Source organism: Chiloscyllium plagiosum, unplaced genomic scaffold (genome assembly GCF_037043375.1).
Source record: "Chiloscyllium plagiosum isolate Xiang-an unplaced genomic scaffold, Cpla_swu_hap1 HiC_scaffold_5, whole genome shotgun sequence".
NCBI classification, from domain to species: Eukaryota; Metazoa; Chordata; class Chondrichthyes; order Orectolobiformes; family Hemiscylliidae; genus Chiloscyllium; species Chiloscyllium plagiosum.
Window position 1 is genome coordinate 13,045,056 of NW_028270143.1, and position 22,970 is coordinate 13,068,025.

At 40.5% G+C, this 22,970-nt stretch overlaps 1 protein-coding gene across 5 annotated transcripts in view; it reads right to left on the reverse strand.

The window, feature by feature from the left end:
* The window catches only part of adcy2b (adenylate cyclase 2b (brain)), a 627,652-nt gene that overhangs the window by 37,241 nt on the left and 567,441 nt on the right, over window positions 1-22,970 (reverse strand). For all 5 annotated transcript variants that reach the window (XM_087986815.1, XM_087986818.1, XM_043689618.2 and 2 more), the window contains 2 exons: window positions 19,391-19,575; window positions 18,433-18,517 (listed from right to left, as the gene is read on the reverse strand). In XM_087986815.1, the coding sequence (XP_087842941.1) occupies window positions 18,433-18,517; window positions 19,391-19,575 (270 nt within the window). The remainder of the gene's footprint in view (window positions 1-18,432; window positions 18,518-19,390; window positions 19,576-22,970) is intronic.

Below are 22,970 nucleotides of genomic sequence, written 5' to 3' on the forward strand. Positions count from 1 at the left end.
TAACCTCCTAACATTATTGGAAGATCTGCGGCCCTTTATAAAACCTCTTTAGGTTTTATAACATTAGGTCCTCTTTAATAATAGAAGCCAACACAGTTTCCTGCCTTAACGCAAGAGTCTTAGAAAGGATTTTAAATCAACATTTAAATGGGCCTATAAGAAGCACAGTCCCCCGGGGCTTTCCCTTTTTTAAGAGTAAGAGAGATATTGGCCTCTCTTTGAGATGGCGGGAGGCAATCACGACTGTACGAGTCATTGAACATGTTGCGCATCGGGCCTTACAATGTGCTTATAAATTCCTAAAAATTCACTGAGAAGTCCATCAGGACCAGGCACCTTTCCACTCTGAAGCTGCTTCACAGCCTCCTGCAATTCTTGCTCTGATAAGGGGGCAGTAAGGAAAAAAACCTCTTGTTTGAGGGTTACACCTGGGTGCTCCAGACTCTTGTAAAAAGATATCATCCCAGCCTACCCATCCTCACAGCCTTCAGACTGGTATAATTCAGAGTAAAATCTCAGAAATGTCACATTAATCTTTTTAGAATCACAAGTTAGGTATCTAGCATCTTCCCTGACCGACATAATGGATTTAGGGGCACCCTTTCCTGGCAAGATACGCTAAATACCTGCATGGTTTGTTGCCATGCTCAAACTCTTTGTTTTGCAAAAGTAAGCTCCTGCTTTGTCTGTGTTAGCACGACGTTCAATGCAGATGGAAGCGCTGTGCTCCTCTGTAGCTTAGCCAATGAGGGCTGTCAAAGGAAGCCTTCTTGGCTGCCTTCAACCCTGCTTTGCGCAGCCATTGCTGCTCACCCTTCTGCTGCTTCCTAATGGCGAAGTAGGAAATAACTAACCCTCTGGCATAAACTTTAGCTGTTTCCCAAAGAACAGATGGGCTACCAATTAAACCTGAATTAATTTTGAGGATCACCTTGAATTCATTGGAGAAATACTCCACAAACGTACTATCCATAAGGATAAAGGGGTCCATTCGCCAGTGTGTTGAACTCACTACAGCATCCCTAATCTTAACCAACAAGTACACTGGAGCGTGATCGGAGATGGCTATATTACCAAACATACAAGAAGCCATCAAGTGCAGGGTTGCCACAGGGGGTCAAAAATAAATCAATCCTGGTGTGGCACCTATGTGGATTAGAGAAAACATAAAATCCCTGCCTATAGGATGAAGATGCCTCCAGACATCCACCAACCCTAACTTGACACACACAAATCCACTAATTGCTTGGTTTGTAAAGAAGGTATCGGGGGGCCTTTGGGCAACATGTTACTGAGGGATCCACAAGACAATTAAAATCTCCCCCATGATGATATGCTGAGATTCAAGACTAATCAATTTAGAAAATGTTCCTACCAGAAATTTGGGGGGATGTGCTGGGGGACAAGTAGACATTTAAAATGTCATATTCTTCTCCATTTATCAAGGCTTTGAGGATTATGAACCTCCCGTATATGTCTATACCACTCTTTAGTAACTTAAATGGGAGGTTCCTCCTAACCAATTTGGCCACTCCCCGACTCCTAGTATTAAAAGATGAAAAGTAAACCTGATCAAACCCATTTTGCTGCAATTGCAAATGCTCCATATCATCCAAGAGCTTCTGCTGCAATAAGGCAATATCCACCTTTTCCTTTCTAAGACTCGAGAGTACCTTCTTCCTCTTAATTGGCGAGTGACTCCTCTTGATGTTCCAAATACACTATTTAAACAAGTCTTTAGTCATAACCTTCTGCAGTAACATTTAGACTCCAAAAAGGAAGAACTTGAATTACAAATCACTGAGCCTTAATAAAAGAAAATCCACAGAACATAAAAACTACACAAACTAAAACCACTACAGTTACCAAACCTACACAGCTATCAAAGACTATATCCAACAAAAGCCAAAAAACAAAACAACATATAAAGCACCAGTGGCACTGGATAGGGAAGTTCACCTCCTGCCCAAAGGGGGCACCTACACACCCCAAACCCAACCTCCTACCCTGCTGCCAATACAACAACCAGGGCATTTAAATACCTGAGCCGGGCTTAAATTGCCAATAAATAGGCGTCTAGCCATTCCAGCCATATTCTCTCCTCCAACCTAGAGCCGCACCATAAACACAAGCAACAAAAAAAATTCAAAAAAGAACAAAAATGTGAACAAAGAAACTGAAAGTGAATAATAAGTAAGTACCCCACCCGTCCCCAGTATAGCTGAATTTAGAAGTTAAAAGTAAATACCCATCAATCCCTGAGCATAATTTAACCCAGATTATTGCCAAACATAGAGTAGGAAAAGAAAACCCGAACATAACTTGCTTTTTATTTTCACAATAATAAGGACATATCCAAACCACATGATAATCTGTACATATTGAATTGCTCAGACTAAGTTAGTTTGCCCACAAAGTCCCTTGCCTTCTCTGACAAGCCGGAATCCATCAAAGGTAATCTGAAGCGCTGTTGGGTACGTTAGAGAGGAATGGATTCCGGGTTCCCTCAGTCTTTTCTTAATGCCATCATAGGATTTCCTTTTCTGGATTACCACTGCTGGGAAGTACTAGAAAAACATAATTCTAGAGCCGTCATAAACTAAGGCCTTTGGATCATTGCCCTGGATTCTGGAAGCTTCCACGATCCTCTGCTTGTCTCTATAATTATGGAACTGCACCAGGATAGGGTGAGGATGCTGCTCCAGAGCTGACCTCCGTGCCATGACCTGGTGAGCTCCCTCAATCTTCAGACTTCCCATTCCAGCCTCCAAGTTAAGGAATTTCGGCAGCCAATCCTCAATAAATTCCACTGGTTGCCCACCTTCCTTCCCCTCTGGCAAACCAACAATCCGAATATTTTTCCTTCTGCCCCAGTTCTTGAGGTCATCAACCAGGTCAAGCAAATTACAGACCTGCGTCTCCAGGGATCCTATCTTTGGAGGAATCAGTTTCAGCTTCCACCACTGTGACCCTGCATTCGACCATGTTGGACTTTTCCTGTGGTCACCCAGCTGCTGTTCATGCTTCTGCAGCATAATAGAGATCAGGCCAGCTTCTCTTCAATTTGCTTACCCAGTATCTTGTGATATTTTGTGAGCTCTGAAACCAGGGCCTGGTAAGAAATCGAATCTGAGGATCCAGTAGGTTGGGCCGCAGCCCCGGGCAAATCTGCTCCCATCTTAGGCATCCCTTCATGGCGAACATGCAGTGCCTTCTCAGAATGTTCTAGGACCCCATGACTTTTTCAGAGTCCTAGAGTATCGTGATGGCCTTGGTAGGGTGGGTTAGGGCTTTGTCACACCTGCGATGCGGTGCACAGCTCTGCAAAGCAATCTTCCTGGATCGCCGCCATCTTGGATCCCCACAATTCTCATTTTTGTATGCATCATGTCCACTCAATGCCTTTCAGCAACTTCATCCTCAACTGTACTTACTATAAGACTTTAAGATATAGGAGCAGAAATAAGTCATTCTGCGCAGTGAGTCTGCACCACCATTCAATCATGACCGATAAGTTTCTCAACCCCATTCTCCTGCCTTCTTGCTGTAACCCTTGCTCTCCTGACCAATCAAGAACCCTTCTGCATCTGACTTTCCCTCTCAGCTCTCTGCAGAAATGAGTTCAACATATTACCTACCCTCTAGGTGAAGCAATTCCTCCTCATCTCAGTTCCAAAAGGCCATCTCTTCACTCTAGTCTCTTCTACTGGTGGAAACATCTTCTCCATGTCTACTCTATCCAGGCCTCTCAGTATTCTGTTAAGTCTCAATCAGATCTTCCTGCATTCTTCTAAACTCCGGCAAATGCAGACCCAGAGTCCTCATGTGACAAGCCTTTCGTGCCTAGCATCATTTTGGTAAACATCCTCTGGGAACCCTCCACACCGTGCACCCACCCCCACCCCCCCATCCAACACCAGCACACTTTTCCTTAGATACAGGGCCCAAAACTGCTCAAAATATTTCAAATGCAGTCTGACCTGAGTCTTATACACCCTCAGCAGTACATCTCTGTTCTTGTATTCCCACTCTCTTGTAATGAATGTTGATATTATATTTGCCTTCCAAACTGCCAACTGAACCTACATGAATCCTGAACTAAGACTCCCCAGTTTCTTTGTGGTTCAGACCCTGGAGCAATGGAGGCTGAAGGGTGACTTTATAGAGGTCTATAAAATCATCAGGGGTATGGAAAGGGTGAATAGACAAGGTCTTTTCCTTGGTGTGGGCGAGTCCAGAACTAGAGGGCATAGGTTTAAGTGAGAGGGGAAAGATATAAAAGTGACGTAAGGGGAAACGTTTTCAAGCAGAGGGTGGTCCATGTATGGAATGAACTGCCAGAGGAAGTGGTGGAAGCTAGTACAATTATAACATTTAAGAGGCATCTGGATGGGTTCATGAATAGGAAGGGTTTGGAGGGATATGGGCCGGGTGCTGGCAGGTGGGACTAGATTGGGTTGGGATATCTGGTCGACATGGACAAGTTGGACCGAAGGGCCTGTTTCCATGCTGTACATCTCTATGACTCTACTTAGAAAATAGTCTCTGCCTGTATTCTTCCTACTAAAGTGCATAATCTCCCATGCCTATACAAATAGACACATAAGGAGACAAGACACAAGTACTATGGTGGGTAGGAAACAAAGTCATAAAAAATGTCATACTAATTAGTTCTGGCACCAGTCCATATCACAGACATTGATGTGCTGTTTTCCTTCAGTTTTGTTTTGACCACCTTTGATTCTTTGCTAATGATGTGAAGTTTTCAGTCTTTCATTCACTAGTTGTTTTACCCTTTCAGTGTCTCTGAAAATATTTTCCCCTTTTACTTACAACAGGAGATTTGCAGACAGAACAACTTACAGAGAGAAAAAATGAGGGAGACGAGTTAAAACATGAGGGATTTTCTTTTACATTTTTTACACAGAAGGGAGAGAGAGAGAGAGAGATGATGCTTTTTCTTCACAGGTAGAATGTTACTGCTGTGTTGTTCACAAACACGGGTGTGACACTTGCCCATGAACAAATCAATGGACTATTACTATGCTGAACTGTCCTGACCTCAAAAACAACCGGCCCCAGTTGAATAATCAATCAAAAACTGCCTCTGGACAACAGTGCCCTCAATACACAATGGCTGTGACATTATGTCTGGGAAAATTCCTATCCTCTGCCCTTGCCACCCTCTTTTTCTGCAGCTCCCCTACACCCACCCCCAGTCCTGAAGAAGGGTTACACCCAAAATGTTGATTTCTCTACCTCCTGAGGCTGCCTGGCTTGCTGTCTTCTTCCAGCCTCCTGCCTGCCTACACTGATTTAACCTGTCTATAACTCTTTCTGGACTCTTGGCCTCCTGACAACTTAATCTCCCACCTATTTTGGTGTCATCACCAAATTATACATTTAGTTCATTCATTCAAGTCACTGATATGAGTCGAAAATAGCTGAGGCCCCAGCATAGTGACCCTTATAGAAACATAGAAAATAGGAACAGAAATAAGCCATTCAGCCCTTTGTACTGCATCACCATTCAATATGATCATGATTGACCATCAAACTCAGTACCTCGTTTCCTCTTTCTCTCCATACACCTTGATCCCTTTAGCCCACTCCATTAGTTACAGCTCGTCAACACCTTCCAAAAAATGTTATTGCTACTCTTTGCTTTGTCTTAGTAAACTAGTGCTCTATCCATATTATCGCAATACAGTGGTTTTCATTTTCTGTAGTAACGTTTAATATGGCACCCATTAAATACAAGGGCATAATGTTGTTTGGAAGCTTCCTGGCAAATTGTTTTCTACTCAAGAGTTTTATTTTATTTTATTTTATTTCTACTCACACTCCACAAACTCCAAAAACACTGATTACTTATTCCCCTCCATATTCAAGGGTCAAGTTCTCACCAATTATCCCTGACATTACGTACCACCATCACCCATTCCCTAGTTCTATTCAGCCTCAGGCATTCCACCCATACTCTATAAGATCATAGCACATCTTTTTGAATGCTTTTTTGGAAATCTATCTTTGGCGCATCTGCAGGTTCCCGATTATCCACATTGCATGTTACTTCCTCAAAGAACTCCAATAAATTTGCAGAACATCATTTCTCTTTCTCAAAATCCACTGATTGCAGGGACAGCTTTGGCATGCGTGGAGTAAGCCATGCTTTGTCGCCAGTTATGAAATCAAGAAGCCATTGTTGGAACAAAAAAAAAGAAATTTGGCTTAACTTTGTATGCAGTGTTTCTTTGTTTTATAATTTATGTAATTAAAATGGTACCATATTAATCATAGTGACTTATATATATTGAACTGTATTTTCATAAATACATGTCAAAGTAAATTACTATACTATGATTTTCTAAGTATCTCAGTCCATTCTCCTTCATAAAGAATTCCAGCAATCTCCCTCAGCCAGATGTCAGGCTAACGGGCCATTGTTTCCTACTGTCTGTCTCCGAATCTTTTCAAATGAAAGAGTTATATTTGCTACTTTCTCCAATCCACTGGGACCTGTCCAGAATCTAAGAAATTCTGAATAGATTGTAATCAGTGGCTCTAGTATCATTGTAACCATTACTTTAGAACTGTTCACCGAGCTGGGAATTTCTGGTGCAGATGCTTCGTCCCCTGTCTAGGTGACATCCTCAGTGCTTGGGAGCCTCCTGTGAAGCGCTTCTGTGATCTTTCCTCCGGCATTTGTAGTGGTTTGAATCTGCCGCTTCCGGTTGTCAGTTCCAGCTGTCCGCTGCAGTGGTCGGTATATAGGGTCCAGGTCAATGTGCTTATTGATTGAATCTGTCAATGAGTGCCAAGCCTCTAGGAATTCCCTGGCTGTTCTCTGTTTGGCTAGGCCTATACTAGTAGTGTTATCCCAGTCAAACTCATGTTGCTTGTCCTCTGCGTGTGTGGATACTAAGGATAGCTGGTCGTGTCGTTTCGTGGCTAGTTGGTGTTCATGGATATGGCTCATTAGCCGTCTTCCTGTTTGTCCTATGTAGTGTTTTGTGCAGTCCTTCCATGGGATTTTGTACACTAAGTTGGTTTTGCTCATGCTGGGTATCAGGTCCTTTGTCCTGGTGAGTTGTTGTCTGAGTGCGGCTGTTGGTTTGTGTGCTGTTATAAGTCCTAGTGGTCGCAGTAGTCTGGCTGTCAGTTCGGAAATGCTCTTGATGTATGGTAGTGTGGCTAGTCCTTTGGGTTGTGGCATGTCCTCGTTCCGTTGTCTTTCCCTTAGGCATCTGTTGATGAAATTGCGGGGGTATCCGTTTTTGGCGAATACATTGTATAGATGTTCTTCTTCCTCTTTTTGCAGTTCTGGTGTGCTGCAGTGTGTTGTGGCCCTTTTGAACAGTGTCTTGATGCAACTTCTTTTGTGTGTGTTGGGGTGGTTGCTTTCGTAGTTCAGGACTTGGTCTGTGCGTGTGGCTTTCCTGTATATCTTTGTGGTGAAATCTCCGTTTGGTGTTCTCATTACCATCACGTCTAGGAACGGGAGTTGGTTCTCCTTTTCTTCCTCTCTAGTGAATCGGATTCCTGTGAGTATGCCGATGATGATCCGGTGTGTGTTCTCTATTTCTGTGTTTTTAATGATTACAAAGGTGTCATCCACATATCTGACCCAGAGTTTGGGTTGAATTTGCGGTAAGACTGTTTGTTCTAACCTTTGCATTACCGCTTCTGCTATGAGTTCAGAGATGGGTGAGCCCATGGGTGTGTCATTGATTTGTTCATATATTTGGTTGTTGGTTCATATATAGCGCTTCACAGGAGGCTCCCAAGCACTGTGGATGTCACCTAGACAGGGGACGAAACGTTTGCACCAGAAATTCCCAGCTCGGCAAACAGAACAACGATGAGCACCCGAGCTACAAATCTTCGCACAAACTTTGAATTACGTTAGAACCCTAAGATACATGCCATCATGTCCAAGGGACCTGTTAGCCTTTTGGGCTTAATAGTTTTTCTCATAATGGGGATCGCTTTAAGTTTCTCCACTTCACCATTCCTGCCCTGTCCTCCCCAGCCCCACCTCTTGATTTTCAAGAATCTATCTAATCACTCATGGCTCACAGCAAAGATACATCCCGGTGAGGAAGAGGATAAATCCACCGTGGTTGACCAAGGGAGTCAAGGTCAGTATCAAAATGTGGCAAAAATTAGTGTGAAATCAGGTTTTGGGAAAGTTTTAAGAGCCAACAAAAGATTACAAGAAAAGGGAGAAAATAAAATGATGGCAAAATATAAAGCAACTTAAAAATGAACAGTAAAAGCTTCTTTAAACATGTTAAAGGAAAAGAGAGGCAACAATGAACATATACCCCTTAGAGAACGAGGTTGGAGAAATAATAATGGGAAGGCACGAAATAGCACAGGTGTTGTGCAAATAATTTTCTTTGGTTTTCATGGTAGGGGATATGAAACTAAATACTAAAATACTAAATAATCAAGGGGCTAATGTAGGGGTGGGGGGAGAAAATGTGAGGTGATGCACTTTGGCAGGAAGAAGAGAAGAATGGAATAGTTTTTTTAAATGGAAAAGACTGTCCAATTTACATCTTCACGCAGAACAAGTGGTAGCTCCTTGGAAAAAATGGCTACTCTCTAAGAGTGCCATCTGGGCCCCAGTCACTGCCACACATTGTCGCCGCTGCCTAATAACTGAACTCTCTCCAGAAGGTAGTGAGAAAACACAGCACAAAAAAACAAACATAGAACAGAGAACTGTGCAGCACGGAACAAGCCCTTCGGGATGTTGTGCCATACATGACACCAAATTAAACTAATCCTTTCTGTCTGCTCTTGGTCTGTATCCCTCCATTCGTTGCAAATTCATATGCTTATGTAAATGTCCCTTAGACATCCCTAAGGTAACTCCATCCACCACTATTTTCTGTGGAGGTCACAGGTAAACAGTTGCAGTTATGTCTCTAATAGTCACTGCATCTTAGGTAACTCACAGTATGTGAGAAGCTTTAAAGTCTGATAACACACAACGTAAATCATTGTGAAATAAAACTTCATTGTTACATTATCCATTTCATCGTGTTCATCACAGTAACATCCACTATTCGATTTAAGATCTTCTGAACATCTATAACCTTAAGCTAGGGACACCAGTTTAATTTGCAAGGGATTCACTACCTCGGAGACTTCAATTTTTCTTGGTTATGAGTTAGTTGAAAGATTCAAAATTGCACATTCCACTTTACAGCTCCTCTGCTCCCTTTGTAGTCCTTATCCCTGCTCTGAATTTGCCTCCATGAGGGTCTTTTATTTTAAAAGATGATGCTTATGTTATCCCGTGTTATATAACTGGGTGTGAATATCATGGAGTTGAAGAATCCAACAGACATTCATAACAGCTGACTATACACACAAGTATCAAGTTTTTCAGACAGCTAAGAGTCTGGACTAATAGTAATCTAATAGGTTATAACAGAGGAGTGTACTGCTAATCCATGTCATGCATCAAGTGATCCTAGAGTAAGATGAAGTATTAGACTTTTATACCGTCAGGTCACATGCTATGGTAAAATAACAATATCAAGAGCTTGTCTCTCAAAGGTATTCTGATGTACTAACCATGAAACATAATGCCACATGCCACAGATCCATGGCATCACTCCCTCAAAAGCACAGGCAAAGAGCAGCCTGCGATTGGACAGCTAGCACCTCAGACATTTTGACCATTCCATGTTTGGAGAAAATGGTTGTCCAATTGGTAGTTGCTGTGATTGAATGTTTCTGGATGTTTGGGGACTCTCGCCATCACTCTATGTACTAGATCTACTAAACTGGATGTAAGGTTGAAAAATGCTGAGATTCTGGTTACAATCTTTCAATCCTCCTTGTATATGGGGATGGTCCCAGAGAACATATTTTCTTAATCAACCTATTATTACATGCCTGTCAAGCAGGTAGGACTTGAACCCAGGCATCCTGGTTCACAGGTAGTGATATATCACTGTGCCACAAGAGTGCATGGTCCCAGAGGATCAGAGGACTGCAAATATTAAACCCTTGTGTAAATAAGCGAAGAAGGATAAGTCTGGCAATTATAGATCTAATCAGTTTAACTTGATGATGGGATAGCTGTTAGAGACAATAATCCAAGAGAAAATTAATTGGTGTTTGGTAAAATAAGGGCTAATGAATTAAAAATGTCACAAATTTGTGAATAACAAATCATATTTGACAAACTTGACGAAGTTCTTTCGAGACGTAATGATAAAGTTGACAAGTTTATTATGACTGAAGGAGTGGACATGAACATTTAGCAGGTGTTTGATAAAGTACTTGTTAGCACAATTGCAACCCACAGGAACAAAGAAACAATGGCAGAGGTGTGTAATAACATCTCTGAACAAGTTGATTATAAAAATAGGTTAAATAAAAAAAAAGACAATGATAATATGAAAACAAGTTAATGAACAGAAAACAGAAAGTAGTGTCAAATGCTTTTTAAATGTACAGTGATGCTCCCCCTATGTTTGATGTTAGTTAACTATATTAACTTTAATATAGTTAAGAATCACACAACACCAGGTTATAGTTCAACTGGTTTATTTGGAAGCACTAGTTTTTGGAGTGCAGTTACCTGATGAAGGAACATCGCTCTGAAAGCTAGTACTTCCAAATAAACCTGTTGGACTATAACCTGGTGTTTTGTGATTTTTAATTTTGTCCACCCCAATCCAACACCAGCATCTCCACATAATGGCTACCATCAACTTTTTAATATATTGATGATAATTTATATACAGGCACAATTTCAAAGTATATGCAAAATATGAAATTCAAAAATATAGTGATTAATGAGGGAGTAATAAATTACATCAGGAGAATATAGCAAGACTGGTAAAATGGACAGACATTAAGCAAATTAAATTTAATGCTGAGAAATGTAAAATGTTACACTTTGATTGGAAGAGTTAAGAGCAGCAATATAAATTAAAGTTTTCAATTTGAAGGCAATGTTTGCTGACACCGAAACTGTAAAGCAATTGTACTCAAGTGCTCAAGTGAAAATGTGCATCCATATGGTTGCAGACTCTCTACGTCATTGTGTAATGTGCGAATTGTGCACTGCACAGAACAAATGCCACATTGAAATGGGTTTTATGGGCTTACACCATTGCCCCAGACCCCCACAGATCTCTCCAGGGTCACAATGCTGATAAATCTTTTTATTTTTTGTTTAACAGTTTCTTCAGCCTCTCTTGTGAAGATCCCAGGTCTCCTTGTGTGCTTCAGGAATGACCATTGCTCTTGGTAACATTGCTGAGCCCTCTCATTGGATCAGCAGCTACAGAGAGGATGGCCTTTCTGTAATGGATTCATTCATAAACTGTTCAAGGGGTCAGTCACACCAGTCAACTTCCATCAACCTGGAATGCACCAGGGCGACTTTCATTGTCACCCTTACCCTACCGTTGTGTCATGCTGTGTTAACATTAGAGTGGTGCTGAAAAAGCACAGCATGTCAAGCAGCATCTGAGGAGCAGGAAAATTGACGTTTCGGGCAAAAGCCTTTAATCAGGAATTTTGCCCGAAACATCGATTTTCCTGCTCCTCAGATGCTGCCTGACCTGCTGTGATTTTCCAGCACCCCTCTAATCTTGACTCTGATCTCCAACATCTGCAGTCCTCACTTTCGTCTAACTATGTTAACAGTTGAAAAGACATTGACAATCTTCTGAGGATGACTGACACAATGTTTACTCAGCAAATATGGAATTAGCAGCAAGGAAGGAAAATAGCTAAACTTCAAATCAAGGGAGATATAAGGTAGTGCACTTACAGTGAGAGGTGCTAAGCACAAAAGCCCAGAACAAAATTAATTGGATTTGATGAGTTGTTAACTTGCAGCTATCAATGGCACCAATTAAATTATGATAGTGGGTTTGCAATGTATCCAAGGTCATCCCTTGACCCTCAATACACCCAATGAACGTACACCAGAAAGCTTGATTATTTGGAACTAGGACAGATTTTGATTAAATCCCCTCCCTGTAGTCAGCTTCTAAGTAAAAAAGGGGCTTCCATTTCAAATTATGTTAAAAAAATCTCAAGGAGTTTCATGCAATCTGTAGTTGCTGTACTTGTTTCTCATCATGTGTGTTAGTACCAAACATACACTGTGTCACTAAGTAGACCTGGAGCATAGGAGCCCTGATCATTGGGATCCAACACTTTGTTTATTCAGTGATTGTAGGAGTTGAGCGTACATTCTACTCTCCAATAACCATTCCTGATGGAATCATGCAAACAGTTCATTTCTAGCCATTTTTCCAGCTAAATGACCACTAAAGTGGTTGTAAATGTTTGGTGTTTTAATACAATATTACAGCAAAAAGTGACTATCTGCTTCAATTTAAAATACAGTTTAATAACTCCAACAAAATAATTTGGAATCTCAAAGCTGACTGGCCTCTGGTCACCTTGTGTCAGTTACTATGAAGCAATGGTAAGTGAGCTCAGTCAGCAAGTCAGACCATTGTTAACTGACAGGGTGCCGGAAGAGAAGAGGAAGTAGAAAGAGCTTTTTAATATTATAAGCCTCATATGTTACTTAATATTTACTGGAAAATCTCATTTTTGGCAACATTAGACCTAACTAAATTGGAGGAGGGGTGACCTAATTTTGAATCTCCACAGTCCTCTTTACTAGATGATGAAATGACAGATTGGGTTAGATTTTCATAGAGTCAGGAAGACTCTGTGGACCTTAAAATGTTGGGAATATTGCTGTATCGAGATGGGGAAGTCCACCCCCAATTTCTAAAATATCTGTTTTTTTTGTCAGGAGGAGAAAGGGGATAGGATAGATTTCACACAAGAGGGAAATTCAATGGGGTGATTTCAACTTTGCACTGAGTTAAACTCTATTTTGGCTGACACAAGATCTTAAAATGCAGTGTGAGAGTCATGAATTAATGGAGTAGATGAAAAGGCTCTTGAAAAGTTTATAAAGTTTGACCAACGGTCAAGGTCTGAATTTCTAAAAAATGCTCAGCTTTTTAAACATTGAAAAGAAAAGGTCAGAAGTGGTCAATGAGGGTTAAAAAAAAACCCTTCTGCTTTGTTTGAAAAGTCATCTGGTGTTGGTTGGAAAATTGCATTAGCACCTTGCCATGCAGTTTTATGAATAGAAGCTTTTTCCACTATTAAATATGTATGAGTGTGAAATAGATTATTCGAAATTTATTTTGGTTTTATTTCCACATTACTCCCCAGGTCTGCTCATAGTGAATACTGCTGAGTGGCTATGTATGCGTCACTAGGATCATGTAGGGACATTGTGGGGTGTTTGGGGTGAGGAGATGTGAGAAGTGAGAGCAACAGGATCTACAAGCTTCTAAAACAAACAGGGCAAAGTCTCAGAGGACTGATGCTGGCCCTCTAATCAGACTTGCTTGGCACTCATCTACACCTGTGGCCATCTATGATGTGCTTATAGAGAGAAAAGGCAAGAAAATAAAGAGTTTACAATTAGCAGTAATTTAAAACTCAAAGATGTGTGCATTAATTCACAGGATCTTTTTTAAAACTAACTCTAGATATGGCTAGGTTTTAGTCCAGCAAAGTCCATTCTTAAATTTACACAAGGAAGTATAGCTTTTCACAGAATCACAGAAGTCGATTAAAACAAATAATGATTTCTCCCTATGTTTCTATACAAGACATTAATAACATGCTGTGCCACTATCCAGAACACTTTTCAAAATTGTTTATTTTTTTAAAAGATATTATATGTTCAGAATTAAGAAAAACCTGCACAGTTACTGTCTTTACTGTTTTTGAATTCATGTGTCGCTGGACATCGGAGTGCATCTGGGAAAATTAACAAACAGTGAATTTCACAACTAATCTTGGAGGAACCGGTTTGGGTGAAGTTCACAACACAAAATCAGATAAGTTAATTGTTGTTTTAAGTCTGTCCAAGAGAAAGGCTGCATTAGTGAGTACAGTGGGTTCTTTCTTGATTATACATTTTTGGAGATAAGTCTCTTGATTAAACTTAAAATATAAGCCACAGATATTAATTTAACCTGGTGCAGTGTTTTGTAGAGGAATAAGACAGTGTTATTTTCTGGGTCTGTAGATTGTGAAGGAGCAAAAATGGCCTTTGCAGTGATATGTACTTCTTGTCAGATGTGGGAGATTAAAGAGAATTTAAGGGTTACTGCGGATTATATCTGCCATAAATGCTGTTGGATGTGAATCTTATCAGATCGAGGTGATCAGTTGGAGAGACAGATCAAAGCGATGAGGAATTTGCAACAGCAACAGTATGTGATGAGTGGCAGTTATAGGAAAGGGGGAAAGTCTCAGATACAGTCACATAGATGGGTTAACTCCAGGAAGGGTGAGCGAGATCGGCACCTAGGGCAGGGGTCTTTTGTGGATATACCCATTTCAAACAGGTATGCTGTTTTGAAAAATGTAAGGGGTGATGGATTCTCAGTGGAACGTAGCACAAACAGCCAAATTTCTGGTATTGAGACTGGCTCTAATGCAATGAGGGGTACGTCAGCTTCCAAGAGATCAATTGTATTAGGGGATTCTGTAGTCAGAGATACAGATAGACGTTTCTGTGGCAAGCAGAGACAAAGCAGAATGGTGTGTTGTTGCCCTGGTGCCATGATCAAGGATGTCTCAGAGAGGGTGCAGAATGTTCTCATGGGGAAGAAGGGCCAGCAAGAAGTCATTGTCCACATTGGAACCAACGATATAGGAAGGGAAAAGGTTGAGATTCTGAAAGGAAATTACAGAGAGTTAGGCAGAAATTTAAAAAGGAGGTCCTCAAGGGTAGTAATATCTGGATTACTCCCAGTACTATGAGCTAGTGAGGGCAGGAATAGGAGGATAGAGCAGATGAATGCACTACTGTGGAGCTGGTGTATGAGAGAAGGATTCACATTTTTGGATTATTAGAATCTCTTTTGGGGTAGAAGTGACCTGTATAAGAAGGATGGATTGCACCTAAATTGGAAGGGGATTAATATACTGGCAGGAAATTTGCTAGAACTGCTCGGGAGGATTTAAACTAGTAAGGTGGGGGGATGGGGCCCAGAGAGATAGTGAGGAAAGAGATCAATCAGAGACTGGTACAGTTGAGAACAGAAGTGAGTCAAGCAGTCAGGGCAGGCAGAGACAAGGTAGGACTAATAAATTAAACTGCAAGGGGCCTAACAGGGAAGGCAGATGAACTCAGGGCATGGTTAGAAACATGGGACTGTGATATCATAGCAATTACAGAAACATGGCTCAGGGATGGGCAGGACTGGCAGCTTAATGTCCCAGGATACAAGTGCTACAGGATGGATAGAAAGGGAGACAAGAGAGGAGGGGAGTGGCATTTTTGATAAGGGATAGCATTACAGTTGTGCTGAGAGAGGATATTCCCAGAAATACATCCAGGGAAGTTATTTAGGTGGAACTGAGAAATAAGAAAGGGATGATCACCTTATTGGGATTGTATTATAGACTTCCTAATAGTCAGAGGGAAATCGAGAAACAAACTTGTAAGGAGATCTCTATTATCTGTAAGAATAATAGGGTAGTTATGGTAGGGGATTTTAACTTTCCAAACATAGACTGGGACTGCCATAATGTTAAAGGTTTCGATAGAGAGGAATTTCTTAAGTGCATACAAGACAATTTTCTGATTCAGTATGTGGATGTGCCCACTTGAGAAGGTGCAAAACTTGACCTGCTCTTGGGAAATAAGGCAGGGCAGGTGACTGAGATGTCAGTGGGGGTGCACTTTGGGGCCAGCGACCATAATTCTATTCGTTTTAAAATAGTGATGGAAAAGGATAGACCAGATCTAAAAGTTGAAGTTCTAAATTGGAGAAAGGCCAATTTTTATGGTATTAGGCAAGAACTTTCAAAAGCTGACAGAAGGGAGATGTTCGCAGGTAAAGGGACGGCTGGAAAATGGGAAGCCTTCAGAAATGAGATAACAAGAATCCAGAGAAAGTATATTCCCGTCAGGGTGAAAGGGAAGGTTGGTAGATATAGGGAATGCTGGATGACTAAAGAAATTGAGGGTTCGGTTAAGAAAAAGAAGGAAGCATATGTCAGGTATAGACAGGATAGATCAAGTGAACCCTTATAAGAGTATACTTAAGAGGGAAATCAGGAGGGCAAAAAGGGGACATGAGATAGCGTTGGCAAATAGAATTAAGGAGAATCCAAAGGGTTTTTACAAATATATTAAGGACAAACGGGTAACGAGGCAGAGAATAGGGTCCCTCAAAGATCAGCAAGGTGACCTTTGTGTGGAGCCACAGAAAATGGAGGAGATACTAAATGAATATTTTGCATCAGTATTTACTGTGGAAAAGGATATGGAAGATATAGACTGTAAGAAAATAGATGGTGACGTCTTGCAAAATGTCCAGATTACAGAGGAGGAAGTGCTGGATGTCTTGAAACGGTTAAAGGTGGATAAATCCCCAGGACCTAATCAGGTGTACCTGAGAACTCTGTGGAAAGCTAGAGCCTCTTGCTGAAATATTTGTATCATTGATAGTCACAGGTGAGGTGCCGGAAGACTGGAGGTTGGCAAATGTGGTGCCACTGTTTAAGAAGGGCGGTAAAGACAAGCCAGGGAACTATAGACCGGTGAGCCTGACCTCAGTGGTGGGCAAGTTATTGGAGGAATCCTGAGGGACAGGATGTACATGTATTTGGAAAGGCAAGGACTGATTAGGGATAGGAGAAAATGAGGACTGCAGATGCTGGAGATCAGAGCTGAAAATGTGTTGCTGGAAAAGCGCAGCAGGTCAGGCAGCATCCAAGGAGCAGGAGAATCGACGTTTCGGGCATGAGCCCTTCTTCAGAGATAGTCGACATAGCTTTGTGCATGGGAAATCATGTCTCACAAACTTGATTGAGTTTTTTGAAGAAGTAACAAAGAAGATTGATGAGGGCAGAGCAGTAGATGTGATCTATATGAACTTCAGTAAGGCATTCAACAAGGTACCCTATGGGAGACTGATTAGCAAGGTTAGATCTCATGGAATACAGGGAGAACTAGCCATTTGGATCCAGAACTGGCTCAAAGGTAAAAGACAGAGGGTGGTGGTGGAGGGTTGTTTTTCAGACTGGAGGCCTATGACCAGTGGAGTGCCACAAGGATTGGTGCTGGGTCCTCTACTTTTTGTCATTTACATAAATGATTTGGATGCGGGCATAAGAGATACAGTTAGTAAGTTTGCAGATGACACCAAAATTGGAGGTGTAGTGGACAGCAAGGAAGGTTACCTCAGATTACAACAGGATCTGGACCAGATGGGCCAATGGGAGAGAAGTGGCAGATGTAGTTTAATTCAGATAAATGCAAGGTGCTGCATTTTGGGAAAGCAAATCTTAGCAGGACTTATACACTTAATGGTAAGGTCTTTGGGAGTGTTGCTGAACAAAGAGACCTTGGAGTGCAGGTTCATAGCTCCTTGAAAGTGGAGTCGCAGGTAGATAGGATAGTGAAGGTGACGTTTGGTATGCTTTCCTTTATTGGTCAGAGTATTGAGTACAGGAGTTGGGAGGTCATGTTGCGGCTGTACAGGAACATTGGTTAGACCAGTATTGGAATATTGCGTGCAATTCTGGTTTCTTTCCTATCGGAAAGATGTTGTGAAACTTGAAAAGGTTCAGAAAAAATTTACAAGGATGTTGCCAGGGTTGGAGGATTTGAGCTATAGGGAGAGTCTGAACAGGCTGGGGCTGTTTTCCCTGGAACGTCGGAGGCTGAGGGGTATGCTTATAGAGGTTTACAAAATTATGAGGGGCATGGATAGGATAAATAGGCAAAGTCTTTTCCCTGGGGTCGGGGAGTCCAGAATTAGAGGGCATAGGTTTAGGGTGAGAGGGGAAAGATATAAAAGAGACCTAAGGGGCAACATTTTCATGCAGAGGGTGGTGCGTGTATGGAATGAGCTGCCAGAGGATGTGGTTGAGGCTGGTACAAATTGCAACATTTAAGAGGCATTTGGATGGGTATATGAATAGGATGGGTTTGGAGGGATATGGGCCAGGTGCTGGCAGGTGGGACTAGATTGGGTTGGGATATCTGTTCAGCATGGACAAGTTGGATCGAAGGGTCTGTTACCATGCTGTACATCTCTATGATTCTATGACTCTAAATGATAACAGACAAAATGTAACTGAAACTATTTCAATATTATTGAAATAACCAACAATTAGTAGGTAAGCTGGGAAGATACTACTCCCTGCATTAAACCCTTGAATGATAACAATGCAGGGTGTGTATAATTGAACCTCTTTTCATTAGTACAGTGTCTATTTAAAAGTCTATTTAAACCAATTTCCACACGCATCTACTGCTTAGCACTCCCTGTCTATTTTGTTTTCATGGTTACAATAAATCTCATATTCAGAAAATGTTTTCCTCACCTGTCTGGCCAAGACAAGAAGTGTGATGAAGAAGATAAAAAGAGAAATTACACCCATTGTCTTCAGATCTTTTAGTACACCGGGTCTAACAAAAGAGAAGAAAATATACATTAAACCAATGATCAAAATGAACTTCTGGTATTACATCAGTGCATAACTATTAAAATAGAGCAGTAGCCAATATTGAATTATTGATCTTTCAACAATATTTATTCAATTTATATGAACAATCTTCTTTTTTGCATTGTTAGTATTTCTTCCACTTTTGCATGTAAAAGTAATTACAAGTGAAAACATCTTGATTTGTTTCTATTAGTTATAATGACAAACATAAAATGATGGAAAACTTCATTAAAATTTCAAAGCTTTTGATATACACCACAAAAATATTTATTTGAAGCTTCCTAAATTGATACAATCACAATCATTGTTTCAAAATATCTATGGCTCTGACATTTTCATTTTAATATTCTTAATTTGTTCACTTTTTCTATCAATGAAATGAGGTATATTATACGCAACAAAATAGTGACATCAGGTTTAATACCTTGGTGGAGCACGGAAAGCTAAAGAGAGATGTAGTAAGTTGTTTTCAAAGGTTGACTGGGTTAAGGGATCTGGTTGGAGATTCAGTGACAAAGAAAAATTTGAAAATCATTACAAGAGTGAAATGAGGAAATTGTGAGATTGTAAGTGAATGAGGAGCATTGCAACAAGGCAGAATTAAGACACAATGTTTAATGGCAAGGTGGCTAAGTACTTGAAGCAAAGAAAGATGCAGGATTATGAGGAAAGACTAACACAACAGAATTAGTTTTGAATTATTCGAGCAGAGTGAGAAAAGAAATGATGGACTAAATGGCTTCTCTGCAGCAAACTTCCATGGTGAAATGATTCACACATATGATAAACAATAGGAAAATTTCAACACACTACTGTAACCTTACAGAAAATTTACCTCTCCATCTTGACAGTTGCGTACAGCATTTTGCTATAATCATCAAAGAGCGAGGAATGGGTTTGCAGAAGAATTACATTGTAAACTATCACAGCAATCAGCATCATCACCATCTTCAGCTCATAGTTGACACGTAGGAACACAGAACATGACATCAATCCCAAAATACAGCTGTATAGAAAATACTGTGATAGAAAAGTAACACATTGAAACCTATTATAATAAAGTCCATTAAAAGTCATTTTCCTTCAGCATAACAGTGGAATTCAAACTGTTGGCTTCGACTTTAGTAAAGTCTCTTAAAGTGAGAGATTGGTGCTGTAATGTTAAGATTATTTGGGTAGAATCCAATATAAAATAAGAAGTATTATAATATTCTTGTACAACTAGCATAATTCAATGCTAGTAAACTCAATTAAATGGGAGACCTTGACAGAAGAAGAAAAATAATTTCCTTTTACAAAACCTTCGTTAGAATTCACCTAGTGTACAGTCTCAAATTATGATCCTCTGACATGGATGTCATGGAGATTCTGAATAAGGTTCAGAGAAAAATGGACAGGTCAATCCTAATCTTGACTTTAATTTTGCCAGGATTCCTTAACATTACATTCAGTCAAATAAAGCACCAGCCACAAAGACATTCATACAACAGTGAGGACACTAACAAATCAATGAACAACACACACTAACAAATTAATGTTGAATTGGTGGCCAGTGAATTAATATGTATACACAGCTGCAATCACACCAACAAATCATTAAAATAATGGAAAAGCTGCAACAATTACCCGATGAATAAATGCATTTGCAGGCTTTGATCAACAGATGAAGGATGCCCCAACAAATGCATCAGCACACCAGAAATCAACAAATCATAGAGCATCAGGCAGCAGTGAATCATTATGCAACAAGTAATTAAACTAATGGAATAGAGATGCATTTTGATTTAATCAGTGTAGAAATAAATATTAACTTATGAGTAAGAGGGGTGCAGGTACACCATTATATAAATGCATTAATGGAAAATGGATGGCCAGAAATTAACTAATTCACAAAATGGTGAGCATACTCTCAAGTCATGTCTTATTTAATGGTGTCACGTGCATCTTAATTAAGTAGTGGAACAAAATATGCACCAAAGCATCAATAAACTAATAGTGCAACAAACACTAGCGAATTAACATATCGCCCTAATTTGGGCAACAAAACAGAAATAGCTGGAGAAACTCAGTAGCCGAGCAGCATCTGTGCAGAAAAAGCAGATTCAGTGTTTTGGGTCCAGTGGCCCTTCTTTAGAACTTGTTGTGATCCAAATTATGGAACTGCTGCCTCTTGTGGCTGTTCATTTCTTTTTATTAGTTTAACCTGTCGTTTACTTTTCAAAGTACTGTGAATAGTTTTAATTGAAGTGACATCTGTAGAAGTAAGTTAAGGAAATTCAAAATATCTAACACTAGACTAAGGAGGCACTTAGTTTGCAAGTGCACCCAGGCAATTATGGTTTGGCATAAACTATAAAAGCATTACAAACCCTGTGATGAAAGGGCAACATATCTGATCTGTGTATAATTAGGCACAGTCATACAGGATGATGATTCAAATGCGAAAGATATAAAGCCAGACGACAATCATTCCTCCGTGACAAATGCAAATTTCAGCTATGGCAACAGACAGCTCCCCCAGAGTGAGGCTAGACAGCCAAGTCGTGGTAACTGTATAAAGGCTAGGTTTGGTTGTGCACATATGTTTGAGTGCTGACAGTGTAGGAATGAAACACTTTGTTGGTTTGTCTTGCAAACATGAGAGCTACCAGTCAAGGTAAACCATTGCCTTGATGAGTAGCAGGTAGCTTTCTGGAAATCTAAACAAGTCATTTTGCACTTAATTATCATGGATTCTACAACACCTTGGAAGGGTGCACTGGTGCATAATCAACCACATATCACATGTGAAAATAACAGATCCAATTTTTTGAGGTACATTGAACATACCGAATATGGTGGTCAACGTGTCAACAATTGTTGCATTTGTGGTATCTTTGATTTGTTGTAATACAGAGAACTTGGTGAAGTACTCAGGTACCAGAATGTAATTGTGTTCTTGGACATAAAACTGTACTGTGCAAAAAGAGGCCATTTGGCCCATCGAGTCCACAATGACTCTCTGAAGTGCATTTGCACTCCTTGCACACTTTATTCCAACATTCTCTTATAGAATAAAACTTGCCTCTGTCATGGCTGCAGCTATTCACCTTATATATTAATGATCTGGATGAAGGGACTGGGGGCATTCTGGTGAAGTTCGCTGACGATACGAAGTTAGGTAGACAGGCAGGTAGTACTGAGGAGGTGGGGAGGCTGTAGAATGATTTAGATAGTTTAGGAGAGTGATCCAAGAAATGGCTGATGAAATTCAACGTGAGCAAATGCGAGGTCTTGCACTTTGGGAAAAAAGAATACAGGGATGGACTATTTTCTAAACGGTGAGAAAATTCAGAAAGCCAAAGTACAAGGGGATCTGGGAGCGCTAGTCCAGGATTCTCTAAAGGTTTAACTTGCAGATAGAGTCCGTGGTTAAGAAAGCAAATGTAATGTTGTCATTAATCTCAAGAGGGTTGGAATGTAAAAGCAGCGACATGCTTCTGAGGCTTTGTAAAACTCTAGTTAGGCCCCATTTAGAATACCTGTACTTCTTGGCTGATGTTGAATTTGTCTTACACTCTCATCCACTTTGATATGATATTCTTTTGGAGGACATCCTAACCACGTAAACACATCACTGTACTCCTCTTGGATCTGTTCCATCAACGGCTTTGTGTTCTGAGACATGTTACAAATCTCTCTTGGCACAATGAGTGTTATCAATTCAAACTTCAGAATTTGTGATAATTGTCTTCATTTGCCATCTATAAGCTGCAACCCCAGATCTTTATTCATGTTGTTGCACTCGATTGTAGAGTAATCTGCACTTTCAGCATGAGGTTTGTCCAATTAAGTTTCTGCGCATGCCACAGTACAAAACAGTCTTTATCAAACACAAAGGACACTTAAGTGTGATGCAAGTAAATATCTTTCTCTGTCCTATATGACATATTTGACCATACTATCATGCTCCAACTCTTCTCTAGTGTTATCCATATGGGTGCAGAACTGTAGGCACCAGTTCTGAGAAGGGGGTCCCTGGATCTGAAACATTAATTTTGATTTCTCTCCACAGGTGCTGCCGAACGTTTCTAGCAATTTCTGTTTTTTTTATTTCCAGAATCTGCAATTCTTTCAGCTTTTATGTAGGCACCAGGTTCCATTCTTATTAATCCAGCATTGCCAACGAATCACGTGGAGGGTTTTCTTTTCTCATTTGGAACCAGTTATCTCTGATGGTCCCTTTGCCTATATCTTATATATCTTTACATGTTCCACCTGGATAGGGATGCCAAGGTGGCACAGTGGTTAGCACTACTGCTTCACAGTGCCTGGGACTTGGGTTTGATTTGAGCCATGGGTGATTGTGTGGAGTTTTCATATTCTCCCTCTGATTATGTTGGTTTCCTCCGGGTGCTCCAGTTTCCTCCACAATT